This window comes from Pomacea canaliculata, linkage group LG8 (genome assembly GCF_003073045.1).
Source record: "Pomacea canaliculata isolate SZHN2017 linkage group LG8, ASM307304v1, whole genome shotgun sequence".
Taxonomy (NCBI): domain Eukaryota; kingdom Metazoa; phylum Mollusca; class Gastropoda; order Architaenioglossa; family Ampullariidae; genus Pomacea; species Pomacea canaliculata.
In genome coordinates, this window is record NC_037597.1 from 24,856,007 (window position 1) to 24,876,508 (window position 20,502).

The 20,502-nt window shown below is 42.6% G+C and overlaps 1 protein-coding gene across 1 annotated transcript in view; it reads right to left on the reverse strand.

Moving 5' to 3' along the window:
- Window positions 1–1,787: 1,787 nt before the first annotated feature.
- LOC112570613 (potassium channel subfamily K member 12-like) overlaps window positions 1,788–20,502 on the reverse strand; it is a 56,285-nt gene continuing 37,570 nt past the window's right edge. Inside the window, 2 exon segments of the mRNA XM_025249143.1 lie at window positions 1,788–6,035; window positions 6,038–6,619. Of these exon segments, the coding sequence (XP_025104928.1) occupies window positions 5,725–6,035; window positions 6,038–6,619 (893 nt within the window). The 3' untranslated portion in view covers window positions 1,788–5,724.

Here is a 20,502-nt window from a genome sequence, read left to right on the forward strand (position 1 = left end):
GGTAACTAGACACAAGATGGCGACAAGTAACGGTTGGTAATTAATATATCAGTTTACAAAAATTGGCAGTGCATATTTCTATTTGAGATCAAATTGAAAAAAAAAAAAAACAACCACATGAGTATGAGATCGTGCTCGCGCGCGCGTGTGTGCAAGAGAGAGAAAGGTAGAAAGGTATTTATATATGTTAATGTGTGTGTGTGTGTTTTAATTAGTGAAAGAGAGTGTACGTGTAATGTGTGTGTTTGCATGCGTGCGTGTGTGTGTGTATGAGAGAGTTTCAGTCAGACAGGCACAAAGCAGTCATGTGTATTTACCCTCATGTTTTCTTCCACTCGATGCCTCCTTCTAAAAAAAAAAAAAACACGCATTAGGTGCTGTCTGTTGCCATTTGTCTCTTACTCGTCTAAGTTGATTATGGCGTCTGCTTCTGAACTTCCGTCGTGCTACAACCGTAAGCCGGTCTGACGCATGCGCACTCACAACATCCGCTGTCCGAGACGCAGTGAAAACATCTCAGACGTGCAGACATTCATTACGGCAAAAGCATCATCACCGAGTTGTAGCTGGGATAAGCTAGGATACAGGGGGAAAGTTCTGGACTTTGGACATATCTGTTCGACCAACTGCGTAGAAACGTGCGTGAATCACGTAAAGAAAATTTGCCCAGACGGTCAGAAATAATAAAAGATTAGTGTGGATGGGTTGAAAACATTAAGGAGTTGAGGTCAGAGGTGAAATCTCCTAAGAGATTGGTTAACAAAGCCTTATATATGAAAAGTGACATATTGACACTGTGTCAGTGTAAGTCATCAGTTTACAGTTGAGTAACATGCTTTTAATAGAGTTCTCAAAACTCCCAACATTCTCTCTCTTTTTTTTCACGCACGCACGCACGAACGCATCCCTAAAAAAAGTTGCCACTTTACCATAGATGTCTGTCATCCTGGTCCACCGCATCGCAAGGCGACAAGTGTTTGCCAGAGTTAATACCATTTGCTGCAGCAATAGAAAGTCCACAGAGCCACCATGCAAATGGATTTCTCTCCCTCTTCCCTATACTTTAGAACGTGCATGGATTTTTCAAGCAGATTTATCCGTCCCTTGATGTCCGAGTGCGCCCTCGAGAAACAAGTTTGTCTTCTTCAACAGATCAGAGCAAGCCCTGGCGATCGAAGATGAGAGAGAGAGGAGGACCCTGGACAAATCACAGCCAGTTACTCAAAGTTTCCCCTGCACGAAGTCGCCTCCCTTTAAGGTGAAACCCAGCTCGCGTCTGATAGCCTCCCTTGGGAGGATAGAATGTCGGTAATTCATTTTTCTGGGTTCTGTCACTTGCAGCTAAGTTTTCAACAAAACGTAATGGCCACAAAAGACATGGTCTAGGCAAAGAATGTAAATCGAATTACCCTGGGCGTTCTCTGCATTTTGGAACGAAGTGCGAAATTTTTAAGCTGGCTCGACATAAAAATCTGAGAGAAGAATAAGAAGAGAGAGTTTTTGTTTTGTTTTGAAGGTTATTGCCCTACAGAAAGGGAGTAAACACTCTAGTTATGAAACAATATTATAATTACATCTATTATTTACATTCTAACGCCTTGTGCATATATGTCAGAGAAAGAGAGAGAGAGAGAGAGAATAAAAATGTGTACGGAATTTGTAGTCAATGCACTCCCTTTATTTTTACCCACATTTTATTTTTCTGTACATGCATTAGGCCTACACCTTCCCCGCCTTGTACACACATCAGGTGCTAGCACAGCAATGACACAACAGGAAGACTGCAGTCAGTAATACAAACAACCCTTTATTGATGTCTGAAGAAGTTTTGCTCCCGTCATCCGTAGACAAACAAACCTCACTTAACTTTGGTCACACCATAGCACGAGCTGCGAAGTTGTTGCCAGCGTCCTTTGCATATTCCCCGACATCAGCTGAGTTCAGTCCAGACGCTGTATTCTGCAAACATTTCTGTACTATCGGTCCCAACATCTATATCCTACGTATCCAAGATATATATTTATAAAAAGAGAGATAAAATTAACACCTCGAAGAAAATAAGTCCATTTTAAATAGTAAGGAAGGATGGAGTACATAGGGATGCCAATAAAGTAATCAATATGTAAATTTACTAGATTTCATTGAATTTCACTAAAAATGCTAACACAAGGGACGATAAAAAAGATGGACTGGACCTATGGACTGTGGACGCTTGCTCCAACGGACATTACTTTGCTGTTGACAATTTTCGTGAAAAAGAACTATAATCGAATCAAATCATCACTAAAGTTATTGCCACAGAAATAATAGCTACAAAACTAATAATATCTCAATTAAAAATATGGTAACTAAAAAAAAAAAAAGTAAAGAAGAATTTAAAGGAGACAGTAAAAAAAATAAACAAATAAATTCGCATTAAAAAACCTACCATTAAACATCATATAAGACGTTTTTCTTCTACAACTTATCTGATAGTGTCAAATGTAGTTCAATGAAGCTGCGATAATATTTACAAACGATGTTGAAGTTAAGAAATACAGAACCTTATACCATAAAAGGTTTTAATTATTGTTACTGCCCTCATTGAGTTAAGAAAGCAAATATGTTACACGCATCTTAAAGTAATCAAACTTGGACAAAAATTTTAAAATTGTTTTCTTTAAACTATCGCTTGGTCTAGAAGATGAGTTTCATGATTTTCAATGACAATCGTGCGGATCCAGTATCTTCTAAATATTCACAGTTCATGATGATGCAAATGTGAAAAATCGAATGTTCCCAAAACATTTTTACTACAGTAAAAATAAAAGACCTGGAATTTAATAGACTGCAGTTTATATGAACAAACAGACTTTTAAAAAGACACTAATCTATTCAATCTGTTCTCAGACCATTAGGTGCATTATTACTATCTTGGTGCATATAAGCGGAAAGCACTAATGGTGCCTCACTTTAACCCTCGATACTGTTTGTATACCATCTCTAAAATTAACAGATTTTGCCAATTTTTTTGGCTAATCCATATTTCATTTTTTTAAACAGTGAATTTTAACGGTTTCATGCAGTTCTCACCCTGCTGCTAGAATTATCTGTATTTTATTCTAATGATGGTAGCCAACAAAATTAGACAATACCAGGCTGACGGACGAAGTGGAAAACAAACTAAAAATAACAATTTAAATCCGCTCGTTTCCATGGATACTGGAATTCAGCGGGGGAAAGATCGCCACCGGGTTCCCTTTGACAGACATATTTTTAATAAGTGTTTCCATCATGAATTGTCTCACAACAAAAAGGCAGATATAAATAGTGTTGACAATGATAACGTACATAAAATGTTCCGTAAGAATGCAACGCAGGCAAAGCTTATTTTTCTCGTAGGAATGACCAGATAAGTATCCTGCAAGAACACTTAAAACTCAGCTCGAAAGACAACAAATCAGGTCGGAGCATGCATGAATGCTAGGCACAGTTACAGCTTACCTGACATTCCTCTCACATTGATTACCATTCATTTCATGATATACACCTGGTAACAATATTAACAACAACATTCGTAAGACCAAGAATCTTACAAGCACAGTGTAGATATTTGTATATCTCCGGGAGCTGTCAATCAAAACTCACATGGATACTCATTCATCTCATAATATATACCTGATAACAATATTAACAACATCATTCATACTCCTGAAAATCTTACAAGCGCAATGTAGATATTTGTATATTTCCGGTTGTCTTTAATCAAAACTCCAAGAATACGACAGTTATTTTTTTTCCCTGCGTTTCTGGGAAACAGCTCGTAGAAAATTACTGTCGCTGATGAAAATTAAATATTAACCGCATGACAACTGGAAGTGTACCAAAGCATCCGTGATAACTGGCTTTGGAGGTTTTTTTCACCATTCCCTATGCATGCTGCGGAATTGCAACAAAAACACAAAATCATTTGCAATGCTGGCATTTAAAAATCACAATGCAAAAGTTACTGTTGCCAATCAGTGTCTTCAAGCTGAAGATGTAGGAGGCAACAGCGGACATCTTCAGTAACGAAGGAGACCAGACCATGGTCAAAGGTATGCAAGACTTGAGAGGTCAATAAGAAATAAGAATGCAAGAGTTTCCACGGCCGGCGATGGTTCACTTGCAGGTTAATGCACATCCAAGGACCGCACGACGCATCTAGATTCTGTTTGCTGACCTCAAAGGGCAATGGTTGCCTAGGCAACACCAGACGCTCAGTTGTAGCAAACGAAATAAAACCTCACGACTCTGTCGGTGTTGTTTGTTATGTTTCTTAGTGAGATCACGTGATTTTAAATGTGCCAGCGACATCAGTTAGAAATCAACCCAACATGGCTGCCTTGGTTTATTTAGTTGATACATCTTCTTGGTAAGCATATTCAAGAAGTTTTTTTTATATTAATTTGTGTGTAGAGTTTATTTTTCCACGTGTGTTGACAGTTGCTGCAATCACACGACTAAACCACTGATTACTCTCGAAAGATAAGCTCAGCAAACGACTTTTCTCCTTGTCGCCATCTTGTCTTGTAGTCAATCTAGCCATCTCATTTAAGATGTCGGAGGACATCATCGAAACTAAGCAGATTCCGACTCAGCAATCTGGCAGTGAACTTTTTTTTCCTCGACACGAGCTCTGTCGTTGACACCCCGGAGATAACAGAAAGACATCTTTGTCATTTCCAGACCTTCTGTGGTTAGACCTACATACTGGCGATGGCATCTTGCTAATTCTGACAGCAGCTGTGTCTGATGTCGTTGGTGAGTTCCCCTGACGAAGTGGGGTGGATGGAAAGAATGGAGAAGGAAATTAAATTACACGACCAGACTGGTTAGCCACTACTTTAAATAGTAACAATTTCTATTCCTGTAAAAATTGCAACTGCAATCTCTAACAGCAGATTATATAAAAAGAACTGCTATTAAAAAAGTTTGATACAGGAATATCTCATAATGTTAGACATCAGGTGTAGTTACTCTGACAGACATGTTGCAAGATCAGATTTTAAGAAATACAAGTTGGAACATCAGGTCGGTTATAACAATGTAGCTCAGTCTGAGCAAAACCACCACATCGTCATCGAAACGACCGTCGTCCCCTTCATAAATCCAGTCGACGAGCAAACAGTCAAAAATGTTGCTGTAGCAATGACTGCTATTTTTAGCACGAATGCACTTGTTTTACTAAACGCGAATACGCGCGTGCAGATTCTGCATGAAAATCCAGCCACAGCTACCCAGACAATTCCTAAAACTTTTAGCTCACCTCATCGTTCGCTTTCATAGGTAGAAACTCACTCATATTTCTTGTTTCGTTCGTCTGAGATCGAATCCAGTAAAGCGACACCTTATCCAAATGGAAATTTGAATCAGTGTCATTGAGGCTTTTATTCACATTGAATAAGAGCTGAAGGCAAAAATAAAAATTATATTTTGCCTTGTTGAAATTATCGCACCCGGCAAGTTCGTCTTGCAGTGCGGTATGGGTAAATGGCACGTTCTGGTGACCTTTGAGTTTCCAAATGACCTCATCCGTTAATCCTTTTACGATTGGTCGCGAAAGGGGACGGTTGCAGCTAGGGAGACAAACACTCCTGCACAGAACACGGGCATGAACACTTTGTGTTACCCGGATGACTACCTCTGAAGAAATGTCAGAGACTACACCGACACCAGTCTACCTGTCTACCTATGGATGTATCCTCACACACCGGGATCGTACTCGTCCTGCCCCAGTTTTCGGTTCAGGATGGCCAGTGGCCCCACCCCACCCTGGAAGCCGCCATTGTTGTTGTTGGCCCGCCCGCTCTGCGCTGTCTCCCAAAGCTGCTTCTGCATCATGGCCAGTGAGATCTTGTTGGCCTGCAGGAAGTCCTTCATGGAGATCATCTCGCCGGAGTTGCGGCGGTATTCGGAGTCGGAGTCACCGTCAGGGTCTGTGACGGTGACAGCGGGGGTCTTGCCCCCACGGTGCACGTGACCTGGAGTGATGGCGTTGCGGCGGGTCATGGGGGCTTGCGAACGGAGCAGTCGCAGTTGAGGCGCCGCAGCAGCCAGTTGAGGACCTGCTTGATGACGATGGAGGTGACATTAAAGAGGCTGTACACGCAGCAGCAGCCCAGGACGATGAAGAGGAAGTTTCCTAGGCGGTACAGATGCATGTGGCTGTAGGAGTTCTTCTGGCTCACAACATAGTCCCCGAAGCCGATGGTAGCAAAGGTGACAAAGCAGAAGTAGATGGCCTCCAGGTAAGTCCACTCCTCTACAGGGTAGTACATGGAGGAAGCGCACACGGCCACTACCATGGCCCCCAGCATCAGAATAAGCATGACCCAGTACACGGAGGGCTTCCACGAGTCTAGCTGGTCGTCCTCGGAGACCTGCGAAGACCTGCGGCCACCGGCGTCCTTGACCTCGTTGATCAGCCCTTTGCGTTTGAGGTCACGCTCGTGAATGGCACGCAGGATGAAGGCCAGGAAAGTGATGATGCGCTCCAGGAACAGGTTGAAGAAGAGGATGGCGCCGGCGCACCCGAAGAAGCCGTAGAAGATGAGGACGATCTTCCCGGGAGCTGTCCGAGGCGTGGTCATGCCAAACCCTGGAACGGAAAGAATCGAATATTAGAATCTTGGAATGAGGTGGAAGACTCCTGGAATCAACCACAAGACGACTTGAAATAAGTGCTGGTCTCCTGAATAGAGGAGTCAGGGAGATTCCTGGAACCTGGTTTTAGAGTTAAGATGATTGGGTATTCAGAATCTGAGATTTCGTAATTCATGGTCCCAGCAGAAATTACAGGGAATAATTTGAAGATTAGCACGGAATCACAAGCAGGTGAAAAGCGCCATTTACTTCATGAAGAAATTCTACCACGACATACATGCATGGATTCCACTCACCAATTCTTACTGACATCTTTCCTGATGAACCCTGACCCCATTTTCATGACTTTTACTTTTTAGCCACCAAATAACTCACTCTTTCTGATTTTTACTATTTTGCTGATTAAAAAAGTCAGTGTTTCTTCTTCGCTGACTTTACGTGAGTCCTTAAAAGAGGTTTTTACCTTTTTCATCTCTTTCATCTTATCTGACTTCTTTATTCTCCTTTCTCACGACACGAGCTCACAAGCGCACACATATACACGAAAGCACGCACGAACACACACATGCATTCTCTCTCTCTCTCACACACACAGTCATACGTAGAGGTACACATACACACGCACTCAGGCATGAACGAACACACATACTTTCTCTCTCACATTTATACGCAAAGGTATACATATACACACAGTTTTATATATATATACAAAAGCTTTAGAGAGACTTGTTCTCTCCTAAACTCACATACACGCTCGCGCGCACACACACACATATATAAAGAGAGAAAGTAACACATTTATATTTAGAGAAAGAAATGAGAGAAAAACATACGCAAGTTTATGCAGAACTAAAGGACGGTCACACATTTATTTTGTGCGCACACATACAATTTATACTTAACATGAAATACAGATACAAAAAAAAAAAAAAAAGAAAAAAAAACTGACAGAAGGTTAGATGGGCAAACCATAATAAACCCAGCAGACAAGAAACTGTTATTCGTCATACTTTTCCACCCCACAAAAAAACAATTGCAAAGCAATATTGTCCAGTTATTTTGTTTTTCTCAAAACCTAAATGTGTATATATGTGTCAATCACATGGAGATTTTAGTTTTTCACCAGCATTTGTGGAAAAAGCAGTCGCCTTTGTGTCCAGCATCTTGTTGGTTGTTATTTTAAAGTGGAGCTAATTTGTACAAACAAGGCATCTGACCCCAGGCTTGTAAGACACACTTTCCACCCTGTTGAACTTCAAGGGAGTTAACTGCTTAACTAATAACCTCCCCTAGACAGCTCTTCAGGGACTACATCAAGGGAGGTAAGTTTCCAGCGGGACGTCTAGGACTGAAGAACCTGGGGACCAAAGGGTCCTCAGACTCGATCCATCAGCTCTCGGGACCAGAGTCGTGCCACCACGAGGTTCTCTGCTGTCAAGGTGGAGAGTAGGAGGCGCTGCTGGCCTCACCTCGTTTGCTCATTTGTCTCCCCTTTCTGCATTGCCCAGGCCTGAAACTCAACACAAAGGCAAATCCCAGGAACATTGGTCTGCCGGCCCCAGAAATTTCGAAGTGGGTCGGACGGCGCTGGGTGTTTGCAGGGCCAGGAGGAGACAAGCTGCAAGGATTAATAGGCCCAGGGTAGAAGTGGGCCGCTGACTTCGTTAGAAAAGACCCGGCCATTGATTTTTCTTGGTCCTGGATCAAGCTGGCCCCGAACCCACCCGGTTTTCGTCCCTCCCATCCTTTAAGAGTTATCCTGCAGTTTGATTGACCGCCTCCTTTTGACTCCTTGCCAAGGACTGGAAGACACACCTATGTAATAGGCGATCCTTACCTCGAGTAGGCAAAGCATTTGAGAGGACATGATTGCCTGGTGTTATTCAGTTGTCTGCCAGTCTGAGGTGGTAGCCTGATGTATGTTTGTTCTCTTTGTTCAGTCTGTGTGTGGGCATGATAGCTCCTGAGACATCGAAGCGGGAAGTAAACATATCTAATCACGAGTCGAAGATAAGTTTTACTGGAGTTTAAAGTACATGTATATGACTTCATAAGAGTGGAAAAATAGAGATTCTTCTAACTTGCTCAGTCCGTATGCTTAGTCCAAAAATACCCAGATATTTAGTCGTCTATTCTTAAAATTTTCAGAGTTCTGTATTTTTTCTATGACCGTAATTTAAATGCACACTTCTGTATCTGAAAACATCGTTTAATTATTATAGTTTATGTACTTGGACTAGTGACCGTGACAGTAGTGTTTTTCGTTCTCTACTGGACAACACCATCTTGATGTGGGTGTTAGACATTGTCCGTTTCTTTAACACGTGACATTTCTAAGTAAACAACTGACCTCACCAGAACGAATTATTTCAGGCACACAATGTCTGTCTGATGAATGTATTCATCGTTTTCTTTGTTGTAAGTGTTCTTGTAATATTTCTCTGCGTGTACTTGCTTCATAGCAAGCCACTGCAATTGCTCCCTCCCCAGAGAATAAATAAATTTGATTTTATTGTTGGTGACCTTTCAAATTCTAAACGATCAAAGATACATTCTCAGCGACATCTTTGCTTCAAATTTTAAAAATAATCTGAGATGTATCAGGTGATGGTATGGTGGGGACTCGGTGAAAAGATAGAGGCTGTATGTGAGGACATCAAAGACATCAAAATCTGCGCTTCCCCCTTGGCTGATCCAATGTAGCCATCATGTTTTATAGGATTTGAAGAGGTCTCCTCCAGCGTGGGCGCGCGTGTGTGTATGAATGTGCGTGTACGTGCATCTGAAAGACTATATTTATTACTAAGATGGGCCAAACTTTAAGAAGAGACAGCAACTCACGACCAATATTAGAAAGAGAGGTCACAATCTCGGGCAAAAGGAATCGAACATCGATCCCCCCAGACGAAGGCTGATGCCAAGAGAAAAGGTCACCCGTGCCAGGGGAAAGGTCAGCCGTGCCTGGACAAGGTAGAGGGGTCATTAGATCCGGGATAGGGTGGATGGGGTGTGTGGCGGGTAATGGGGTGGAGGTTGTGGGGGAGCAAGTAGAAGACCAAAATGAACACGAGAGCTTCGTCTTCAGAGTAACCCGTGACCCTTGGCTGGGGATGGCCAGATAGAAGGATCAGACGCCATAAGGCCGAACGAAATCCAATGGGCGGAGTAATTTGTCGAGGAGCAAACCTGCCCTGGGGACTTTCTTTTACTTTTAGCCTTATTAACACAAAGAATGCGTTGTCCTTTTGCAAATGCTTCAATGTTTACATGACAGGGACCTTAAATATATAGAATAGGCTAGGTGGCACTGAAATATAGTCCGACTTCCACTTCAATCAAATCTTGGCTTTCAATCGCTCAGACCTCAGAATTGTATAAGTCTGTGGATTTGAAACTTTTGTCTGAACGGCCTATAGCATGACTGAGAGCCACTCGCCACTCGTATTGCTCTTTCGATATACCTGCTTGAGGGTAGCGAACAAAAAAACTTACACCGAAACATTTGACACTTGCACATAAGTATCCTTCCACGCAGCAGTATAAAGCCACCTCCTGACTGTTTATTTATTGTTGTTACTCTCTCAGACTCTGCTGTCATAGCCATTGTCGTCTTTCTCAAAACCGGAAGCTGTTCTGTCGGTAACCTCGTTCTGGCAGTTAATAGAAAAAAAATTGTCTACGAGCCATCCAGAGGATACAGATTCATGGATGGTGCGCACTCTGACTGTTCTGTATTTTTTCTGCCTGTTCCATGCGATACTTCAAACTCGCCTTCATCCTTCTCTCCTCCCTCGTTCCTTACATTCTTAACCTAACAGATATTCATAGTCGTGGCTTTCGTGGCGATGAAGACGAGAGAGAAGCACTGCGGTGACTAAGCGAGATGTGAAGTTCAAAGGACAAAGTCACTCTCTGCCGCAGGGACTCTCGCCTATCGTCTCCAGCGCTCCTTCATTTCTCCTCCTCATCCCCGCTCCCCCATCCTAAAGCTGGCTGTGATGTGTGAGTCGCTTTCAAAAGCTGAGCTGGTCAGTCTACTTTATGAACAATTCATTGCTCCCCAGGCAATGGTGGTTGGCTACGATTATACGGGCGACCGTCTGACAGTTAACGACCTCCGGGTAGATTTTCTCTGTGAACTTGATGGATGCTTCCGGTAAGTGTGGAGTCGTATTCTTTCTCTCATTCCTTCCTTCTTCGTCTTAGACCTTTTTATTATCACAAAAACGTTTGTCTCCTAATTTTATGTGTACTTTACCACCTACGTGTCGATCTGCTTTGAAACAACATAAACTTGCACAGTTCTGCTTTGAAGTTTCTGGACGGTCGCAGCACGTGATCTATTAGTGAACATCATAATGGGATTTTTCTAATAAGGCTTTTATTAACTTTATTCAAAATGATTACTAGAGCGATGTGAAGCTTATTAATAAAACTCTACGCCGCTTATAAAAGCCTATACAATATTATTTGTCAAGTTCGTTTATTATTAGAAGCCTGCGAACAGTATTTCTCAAGAACCGGAAGTTTAATACGAACACTGTATACGTAGCATATTACTATACCTCTTTAGCAGCAGAAGTACACGAAACATAGAAGTACAACCCAGTGAGGGTTACCTGGACAAGTCTAACGTTTACCATGTCAACGGAACGTTTTGGACCGTCAGTGACGTCAGCGTTGGCACTGGAGACAGGAAGTTGATTGACTCACGTTCCTGACAGACAGGAAGCTGACACTGCTTGTGGGACATCCTGCCACAGAGGTAAAAGCTGCGGACGGATGAGAGCCGCCGACGAGGCACTAAAATAAACATCTGCCACGCTCTGCTCTTGAAGTCATTAACCCCCTGGCGGCAACTTGTGTCCTCCAGCAGACAGCGGGAGACTACTTTTATTTTTACATCGACTTGCACGACTAGCCACCCAGCGTGCTTGCCAGCCCTCCATCATTTTGTGTGCTGTCATTTTGTCCAAATAAAAACCTACACCAAAACCTTTACTCTAACCATAAACCTACCCCGAAAGTTACCTTCATCATACACATCGAGGTGATCAAAGGAATAAAATAGACGCACAAGTTCTCTAGAACTAAATCAAATTTAAAAAAAAAACCACACAAACAAAGAATGCACACAAGGAAAAGAAATCACGAAAAAACGAAGCTGCACCGCTAGGTCTGAATACCACCTGTCCAAGTGAACCATAAACCTTCGGCTTAGAAGTCACGTGGAGTAGACACAAGATGTATTGCATCCCAAAGAATTTTTAAATGCCCTAATTTTATATCTCCCTTGAGAAAGAAATAGAAATCGTCTCTTGTCAGTTGTTGTGAAAATCTTGATTCTACCGGTTAAAAAAAAGCGTGCCGGGAGGATCCCCATCACCATCCCCGTCTTCGTAAAGATATGCAGTGTAGACAAAAGAAAGGCAAAGAGCGATAAAGGAAGACTATGGTAAAACAGAAGGACAAGCAAAAAGGCATTCTCCAGGCTAAAAATATTTCAAGAATTACTTCCAAAAAAATGAAGATAGCTTGTTTAAAAAAAAAAATCATACGAAGCCATTCTCCTCATCGCTTTAAAACGAAGTACACACGGATGATTATAGAAAAAGAATCCGTGAGAGAAATGAAGAGAGACAGTTCAAATAAAACATAATCAAAGCCCATGTAAAAAAGTGGACATTTGTCAGGGTTGCGCGCTCCGGTTGGCAGATCAAACAGACCGCGCGAACTTGCAGCAGCGCATTAATCAATGACGTTTCGGCGGTTATGTGCACAGACGAGGGCGCTTGGCCGCGCAGGAATACACGCTAATTACTAGAGACGCACGTGAGGCTTCCCTTGTCCTCCTAGTGAAGCACCCCGGCAAACTCTGCTGGACCTTCCTGTCTTTAACATTTCGTTTCTTGGGTGACGAGGCCTATACCGGAGCCTCGAGGCAGATATTTTTGTGATTGGTTTGATAGATGTTATTGCAGAGTGATTAGGAAATGCGGATGTGACGACGTGGACATGTTTTACACTTTTTAATTCATCTCTCCATAACGCTCTCTGACAATTTCCAAATTTTGTCCACACCAGCCACCCACATTCAAAAGTATAAGACATGAAAAAAACAAGGGCTTTAAAAGGTTATGATAGGCATAAAGTCAGCTGTGGAGTGGTTCACCGTGCCTAGTCAACCCTCTTCATGGACCTAACTCTCCCCGTGCATCTTTGTTGTTGCTTTTGTTGTAATAATAAAAACATTGTCCTAAAATAGCGGCTTTGTTATTATTCTAATACCTACAACTGTATTTTCATGTTCTTGCTCTTGTATTTCTTTGCAAGACATCTTTAACGACTAAACTGAAATCAAGTCGATGTAAATTGGAAGTTTCCAGTAAGAATTTAAACAAGCTCTGTAGCGTGTGTGTGTGAGAGAGAGAGATGAAGAGAAAGACAGCGAGAGAAGAGGTGAGATCCAGCCAGCCAGACAGCCAGCCAGCGTGTCTGGGATCGCTCCTGTCACGTCCCTTCTCCCGTAAGCAAAAGACCGACCTCTCCTTATTGACACTTTCTGTGTCTATACAGGTCTGTGCAAGTGTCCTGTTCTTACCATGGGTGTCTCGCTCAGCAAGTATTAGCATTACTGCAAGTGATGTGGACTGAGAGCGGGACAGATCATCTACATACAGAAATGTCGACACAAACCTCTGTGGTCGATGCCGCCATCATTAAGGACGTGACCCAGACTGCTGGCAACTGGGATTCGAGTCCACGGCCATAACTCCACTGAAATTTCCTCTCTACATCGGCAGTTATTTGCTTACTTTGGGCAGGAACTCTCACCGTGAAATTTTGTCATTCAGTCACAGACTTGAAGTTTGTTTTTGTGTAAGAACACACTAATTAATGTGCTGTGCCAGACACAATTTAAACTACAATATTTTGCTGGTGTCGGGATATCCAGGTTCAAACTTGTGCAGGTTATTCTCAAGAAAGTTGATGTAAACTTTAGCAAAACTGATAAACGATTTTGAGACTTTTCAAAGAAGGGGAAATAAAAAAAAGCCCTGCTGTAAAAAACAGATGATGATCTCAGAAGTGCCGATGATATGTAACAATGAGAAGATTCTGTGAACTCTGAAAGTAGTAATAAACCTTATCATAATACTTTGATTTATTGATGAATAGTATGACTTCTATCAGAAGGTATGGACACAGAATACCTCCACAATTAAAGAAATAAATATTAAATATATTCCACGATATATAAGACCACGACAATGATTTTTGAAGGTAGTAAACGTTTATTGTTCATGCGGTCGTGCACACAGAGAGAGAAGAAAAAGAGCCAAGATTTATTAGAGAGAGACAGGGAAACTTGAAAAGCATCAAAAATAGATAACGTGTTTCTTATGTACAGAAAAAGAATTCAAACGAGAAGATTGATAAATGGAGATAATGAAATAAAAAATCAAAAGTACAGAAAAAGAACAAAGGAGGAAAGGAGACAAAGACAAATCAGATTGATAGATAAATTAGAGATAGAGAGAAAGTAGCAAAACCCTGCACACAAATTCTGAAAACACACACGAAATCTTTAAGCTTTTTCCGCTCACATATGTAACCGCTTTTCTTTAACTTTCAAACCGTGTTTACCTGTAAACTGATATTCAGGATGTCAATATTTTACTCAAATAACCTGACGCTTGAAAATATTATTGCGCGCTGTGCACCATAAGAAGAAAGGGTCTACTTACAGGCCTTCAAGTACTGTCTGGCTTACCTTTTGTTTTTAAAAAACAAAATCCTTCTGAAAAATGACTGTTCCGTCTGCAAACATTCTTCCATTTTCCACTTTCTTTTGTCACTGGCAGACACACTCATCTTAAAGCAATATTAGCTTTTTAATAATTCAAACAGTTAAGAGGAGAAAATAAATGTTACAAGGAAACGAAAAAAAAGGTGTTTTAGAGAAGTTCCATGATTGTGGAACTCTTTCCGGAAGTGAGGGGTAGGTTCTGGGGTAGGATGATTAAAAATCAGTGTGAAGGCGGGGTTAAGTCCCTCCCGCTGCCTGTCTTAATAGTTTGGTGATATAATAAAAAAAATATCAAGAAGACTTGAGTGGGAGTGGGTGTTTCCGTGTCATGATGGAGATGACATGGACAGACATGTAAAAAAGAAATGTAACACAAGGGAAAAAGCGAGCAATTAGGTATCTTTTTTACCCACTCTCTCTCTCTCCCCATCTCTCAATCACTCATACATATAGAAAAAGGATAGAAATACAAGAAAAAAAAAACTGATAAGAAGGAAAGAAGGAAAAAAAGTACAGTAAAAGCTTCTAAGTGTTTTCCTTTCTCACGCTTAGTCTCAAGCGTTCACAGAGAACAAAGAAAAGAAATAAATTCTGCTCTCTGTTTATATCTCTCTGTGTCGCTCTCTCCTTCAGATCTTTTATTATTTATTCTATTTATTTGTTTTGTCAGTGAGAGATAGCTAATGTTGGGATGAAGACAGTGCCATAACTTCGTTAATGCCGTATGAGAAAGGTCGGCCGCTGGGGGTCACAAGGGGCTGTAACCCTGCTGCCAGGCAAGCACAGTCGTCTCCCTTATCAACGCCGCCGTTGGAGTTGGATTTATTGGAGCGGCGTGGTGCGGGTGCCAGACCCAGGCGGCGCCACCGGAGTGACAAACAACCAGCGCCGTCAAGGCGTCGACCTCAGTCTCGCAGCACGTGCAACGTGACGTAAAAGAGTTGCTTCATTCTTTGCAGCACGTGACAACGTGACGTTGACGATAACCTCGTTCGTGCGACTGTACCAGACATGGCGACAAGATTCCGACCTCTATTCTGTGGGGTCGACCGAAATCGGTTTTATTCTTTTGTGAGAACACTAAGAGTGAACATACCTTTGACAGGGTCAGGTGTGTCAGGCGTTCCTCCCGTTTACCTGAAATATCTGTCAACTGTTTTGGATCCGTGAGACTCCATAGCAACTAGAGCCATCAGGTCTGGAATCATAGTTATGGGAGTCTTTGCAGGAAAATTATTGCTTTGTAACGATGTCTTGTAGAAATAAAGGTATGAAAAGGGCTTAAAACTTTTTTTTAAAATTAAGAACCAAAATATGTGAGCTAACGATTGACGAGGGCTTGGCAAGAGTTTACACGACGATTAAAACACTTTGTCAAACTTTGGTCAAACATTCATCCGTATTTGCTCAGTTGACAACAGCGTTATGTCACTGGTGTAGCAAATTCTGAAACTGCGGAAATTTTCGACTCTACCCTTGAGTTGGCCACAACATGAAGTGAACACATGTTCTTCTTGCACATGCGCTTCATGAGGACAGTTCAGCAAGGACATCGGGGTTAGTAGTATTGGAGGAAGAACCACCGGACCTTCAAGAGTCCTCAGGAATATGTGACCATGGAGACTTTTGGGAGGGTTAAACCTGTTGACTGAGGCACGAAGATAGAGAGGAAAAATTGAGATTTGCTTTTGCCTGCAGATTCTTTCAACCATTAATAGCAAACAAATATATACTTTTCTTCAGAAAAAAATACTTTGATCGATCTTATGGCAAAGGGAGTTGCAGAACCGTCAAGCGTGTTTGCTTCCATTGATCGCCTGCAGCCAGAAATTTGATAGCCTCGTTCTGGAAGCCACGTATTTTTGCATTAAGCAGACAGCCTCAGATTTCTCTAATTTGTGAGTCCCGGATGTAGACTCGGACTCCTACCTTACATTACTCCGAGAACAAACGGTAGTTGCCTCCCCGAATGCTGTGACTTAGAGTATCTGCTTTTAATTGAAGTGCTCTGATATAGCAAGTCTGTTTTTCTTAGAATAGGTCTGCTGAGTAATTGACTTTCGGCACCATGGTGTTTTTTGTCGAGAGAGTGTGTGTGTGTTTACGGCTGCCGTAAACCCATAAGTCCATGTCCATTGGTCCACTTGCCTGGACAATGAGGCTCGATGTTGTGCTCCATGGCTATTGTCTCAAAAAGACGTGGGAGAATTTCGCAATAGAGTGTAATGAAGAGATTCCCAGAGTTCTCTATTTCTGGAATAACCGTGCAGGATTGATCTGTGTGTGCAACAGCACTGCTGTAGGATTGCCGTGCATTTCACGAGCATCATGCATCCTGGCATGACGTCAGCAGCAAGGGGAGGAGTTTTGTCAACCGACAAAGCGTGATGGTACCTGCACGCGCCCACAATGCACACACACAAGCCCATACATCACCTGGTGACAAGTGTACGTATACATACAGGGGACTATGTACTCCAGGCCATAGACAGGTAAACACACACCGACACACAGGTCTACACGTGGACATCAATGCGCGTACTCAAGCATCCAGCCATCGATAACTTCCAGGAACAAAGAACTGCTGCTCTTTCTGAAAGGTTCCGTGATCCCGAGTAGACACAACAGGTTTACTAGTCGTAATAAGAATAATCTCTATGCCTGTTTGTATAAAATGCTTGCTAAAGGTTGGTAAGAATGATAAATACACACTGGTCAACAAACCTCGGCAAGGAGGAGAACTTACAACACGGTTTCCAGACAGATCGGTTGGGCTGGCGCCATGAGGACAGCGTGATACATAGCCTCGTATGGATCATTTCCATTCAGATGCTCTAAATGCTGGACCATACGAACAAAGATTGAAACGACTGCCGCAAAATGCCATTAAGCATCAGGAAAAAGGTTCACAACCAAGTCTGGAACACTATTTCTGCTGCATGGAACAACGGCGCGGGACGGAAAAGAAACTCAGATATGTACTCGTATATGAAGCACAGAAGTGAACACTAGCACACACGAACAGAGAACTGATTATTCTTGTGGAAGGGGGATGGAAATCTGTGTTTTTACTCCGTCCGCTACTAAGACTATATCGCCGTACTGTGCTACTCTTGCTCTCCGACCTGTAGAGAACTGTAGAGAAATAAGCACTTACCCTGTAATCAAGGCTGGCAAATATAAAGCTGATATAGTTCAGCACTTGATACTTAACAGTGACAATAAACTAATACGTGAATAGGTAAGGTACACTTTGTGAGGCTGGCACAAAATAATAATAAAACCGCCCAGCGAAACGCTTCTCAAAATATTGTCCGTCTCTAAGCAACGCATGGCCGGGGTCACAGTAAGCCAGACCTTCATGCTCCATGGACCGTGATGCTCCGTTGGATGCTGGCCTTTTGGGATTAGCGGGGGATGGGAGGAGCGAGAGGGGTGGATTATGAGGATCCCTTGTGTTGCCATGTCACGCCATATAACAAAAAAAAAAACCCAAACAAAAACAAACAAAACAAAACAAAACAAAAAGAAACAGAGATCGAAGGTTGAGCTATTTTTAGCGGGAAACGTGTCGGTCCATCGTCTGCTTCTTACTTCGGTTATTTCCGTAATACCGTGTGTGATTCGCTTGTTCCTTCCCTCCTTCCCTACCACACACACACACTCTCACATACACACACACACACAGAGAGTTTCCGTCGTACATAGAACTAGCCGCTCTAAGGTTACCTGAGTTATAAATAAACTTTAACGTACAGCTGCTCTGTAAATAAAATCTCTGGAAATTACTGCTGCCAGAAAATGATGCCGGAGAGCAAAGTTCAGGGAGATAAGTGAGTGGCCGGTTAGCAGCTCCGACAACCCGAAAAGTGCGTCGGAGTGTCCTCAGATTACCTCCCTTCACCATGCTGGGGAACGTATGGGAGGAAAGTTCCGGAACTTGTCAAACCTGCAGTCTGCTGCTTATCACAAGTTGATTGAACGATCTCATTACAAAACGTGTATTTTGAAAAAAAAAACCAACACTGACCAAAATATATCATCTGTCATGTTTGGTATGGAGTTATCTGTGTGTACGTTGATATTCACTGTGTACGTGTGTAGAAATGTATGTATGCTTTGCTTATGTACTTTTGTTGTGCAGTTATAACGGGATATATTTTTTTAAATCCCTAATATCGACTCTTTATGTTGGCTGCAAGATCACAGAGCGGAAACACAGCGATTCCGATATCGAGGCTGTGGATGAGATTCAGTTCCAGGGCCCCTTCATAAACAAACAACAGCATGCTCTTTCTCCCGAGAAAATAAATCGATTTCTCTCACAAAGAAAACTCTTTCCTTTTGATATTTTTGCACTGGATGCCCCAGAAGAGAAGAGTCATAAAATATTCTTCGCGTCATATCTACTCTCCTAAACTTCTTTGTTATTTCTGTTCGCCATCGCCATCACTCATAGCGGCCGACCGATTGTAAACCATTATTATCTCCCCCCATATCTTCCCCTGTCGGGGAACGGGACTATGGTGGTCGAAGCACGGCTTGGACGGGACAGTAACAACTGGTTTCACGAGGCTCCACCCACAAACTTGGTTTAAAGACGCTGGCATGGCAACCAGAGAGCTGTATCTCGTAGTCCGCGAGATGTTATGGGACAGTCAGTGCAACTTGCCGGTGGTCTGGACTGTTGGCTAGAGGCCCTGTGTCTTGCCAGTAGACTGCATTTCCCACGATGTACTGACAGTGTGGCTTGGCAGTATTCTACGATATTGGAAATTCCATTGTTATTCTTTCCAAAAAGCCGAGAAGCTGTTGGGTATTGTCCATGGAGTTTGTCAGAATTTGGCATCGTCGGGTATTGCCGGTGTATATTGTCATTTCTAGAAAAAGCGTATTCATCAGCATCATCGTCGTCGTTGTTGTGGTCATCATCATCGTTGCATAGATAACAGGAACCAATAATGACAAGAATAAATGGATGTGAAACCTGGACTATGCTTGGCGACACGGAAAGGAGACTCCGGGCATTCGAGAACAAGTGTATGAGGAGGCTGCTCCGAATTTCTAACACAGATTTTGTACAAAGCACGGTCACTAAACCCTTAGGATACCAGGAATCCCCTACTTGAACACTCAAGCTGATCTGGTTTGTCCATGAGACCCAGCATGATTCTTTGCTGAAGACTATCTTTCAAGGTACCTCACAAGTGGGGTGGACATCCATCTCGTCATGTCTGTATGAGGGTAGACAGCTCCTCGGCAAAAACTTTGTCCACAAGCGGTGATTGTGAAGTAAATACACTACACTATCCTGTTTGCTTACATGAGAAAACTGAAGTCAAAAATCAGATTTGGGCACGAGGAGAAAAAAAAGAAGCGAGTCTGGTTCGTGGCCTAAAAAAATTGTAAAAGCCCATTATGAGTTGAAAGCTTTAAAAGGAGTTGTAGTTCCCTATCCCCCGCACATTTCTTGTGTAGATACCCCGGGGGGATAGTGTGGAAACGCGCGAGTCTGTTACGAGCACTCAGTGTTATCGTTAAGTGCGGGCACGCGAGGTCGAGGAGGGCAAAGGGCAAACACACGACTCCAATCAAATTACGCTCAGCCATTTGGCGCCCCCTGGCGTACCGTTATGACGTGAGAAGATGGCGCTGGCTGGTCAGCTGATACAGGCGCTTGCTCAATGGAATCATCTTTGTGCAGGAGACAGAAATCCAAGCATGGCTTACTGCTGCATTTGATGAAAAACAGAACGGTTGATTGCCACTCCCCACCCACCCACACCCACCCCCGAGAATATTGATCACGTGAGGTCGCTTTGGGTTACAAGGTTAGCTCTGGCTTCTTCCAAACCCCACTACCCACCCCTTACCGGATCTCTTTTCTCTTCTTTTTTTCTCTAAATGTTGCTGGTTGAGTGTCGTCTATGTTTTTATTTTTTAAACTTCAGGTGCAGTTGTTCATTATTTCAGACTAGTTCCTTATTTTCCCTCACTTTCCTTATCTCCCAATCTCAAATAAATGTCAGTCTCAAATGATCAGATACCATATGGACTGAAACCCTTTT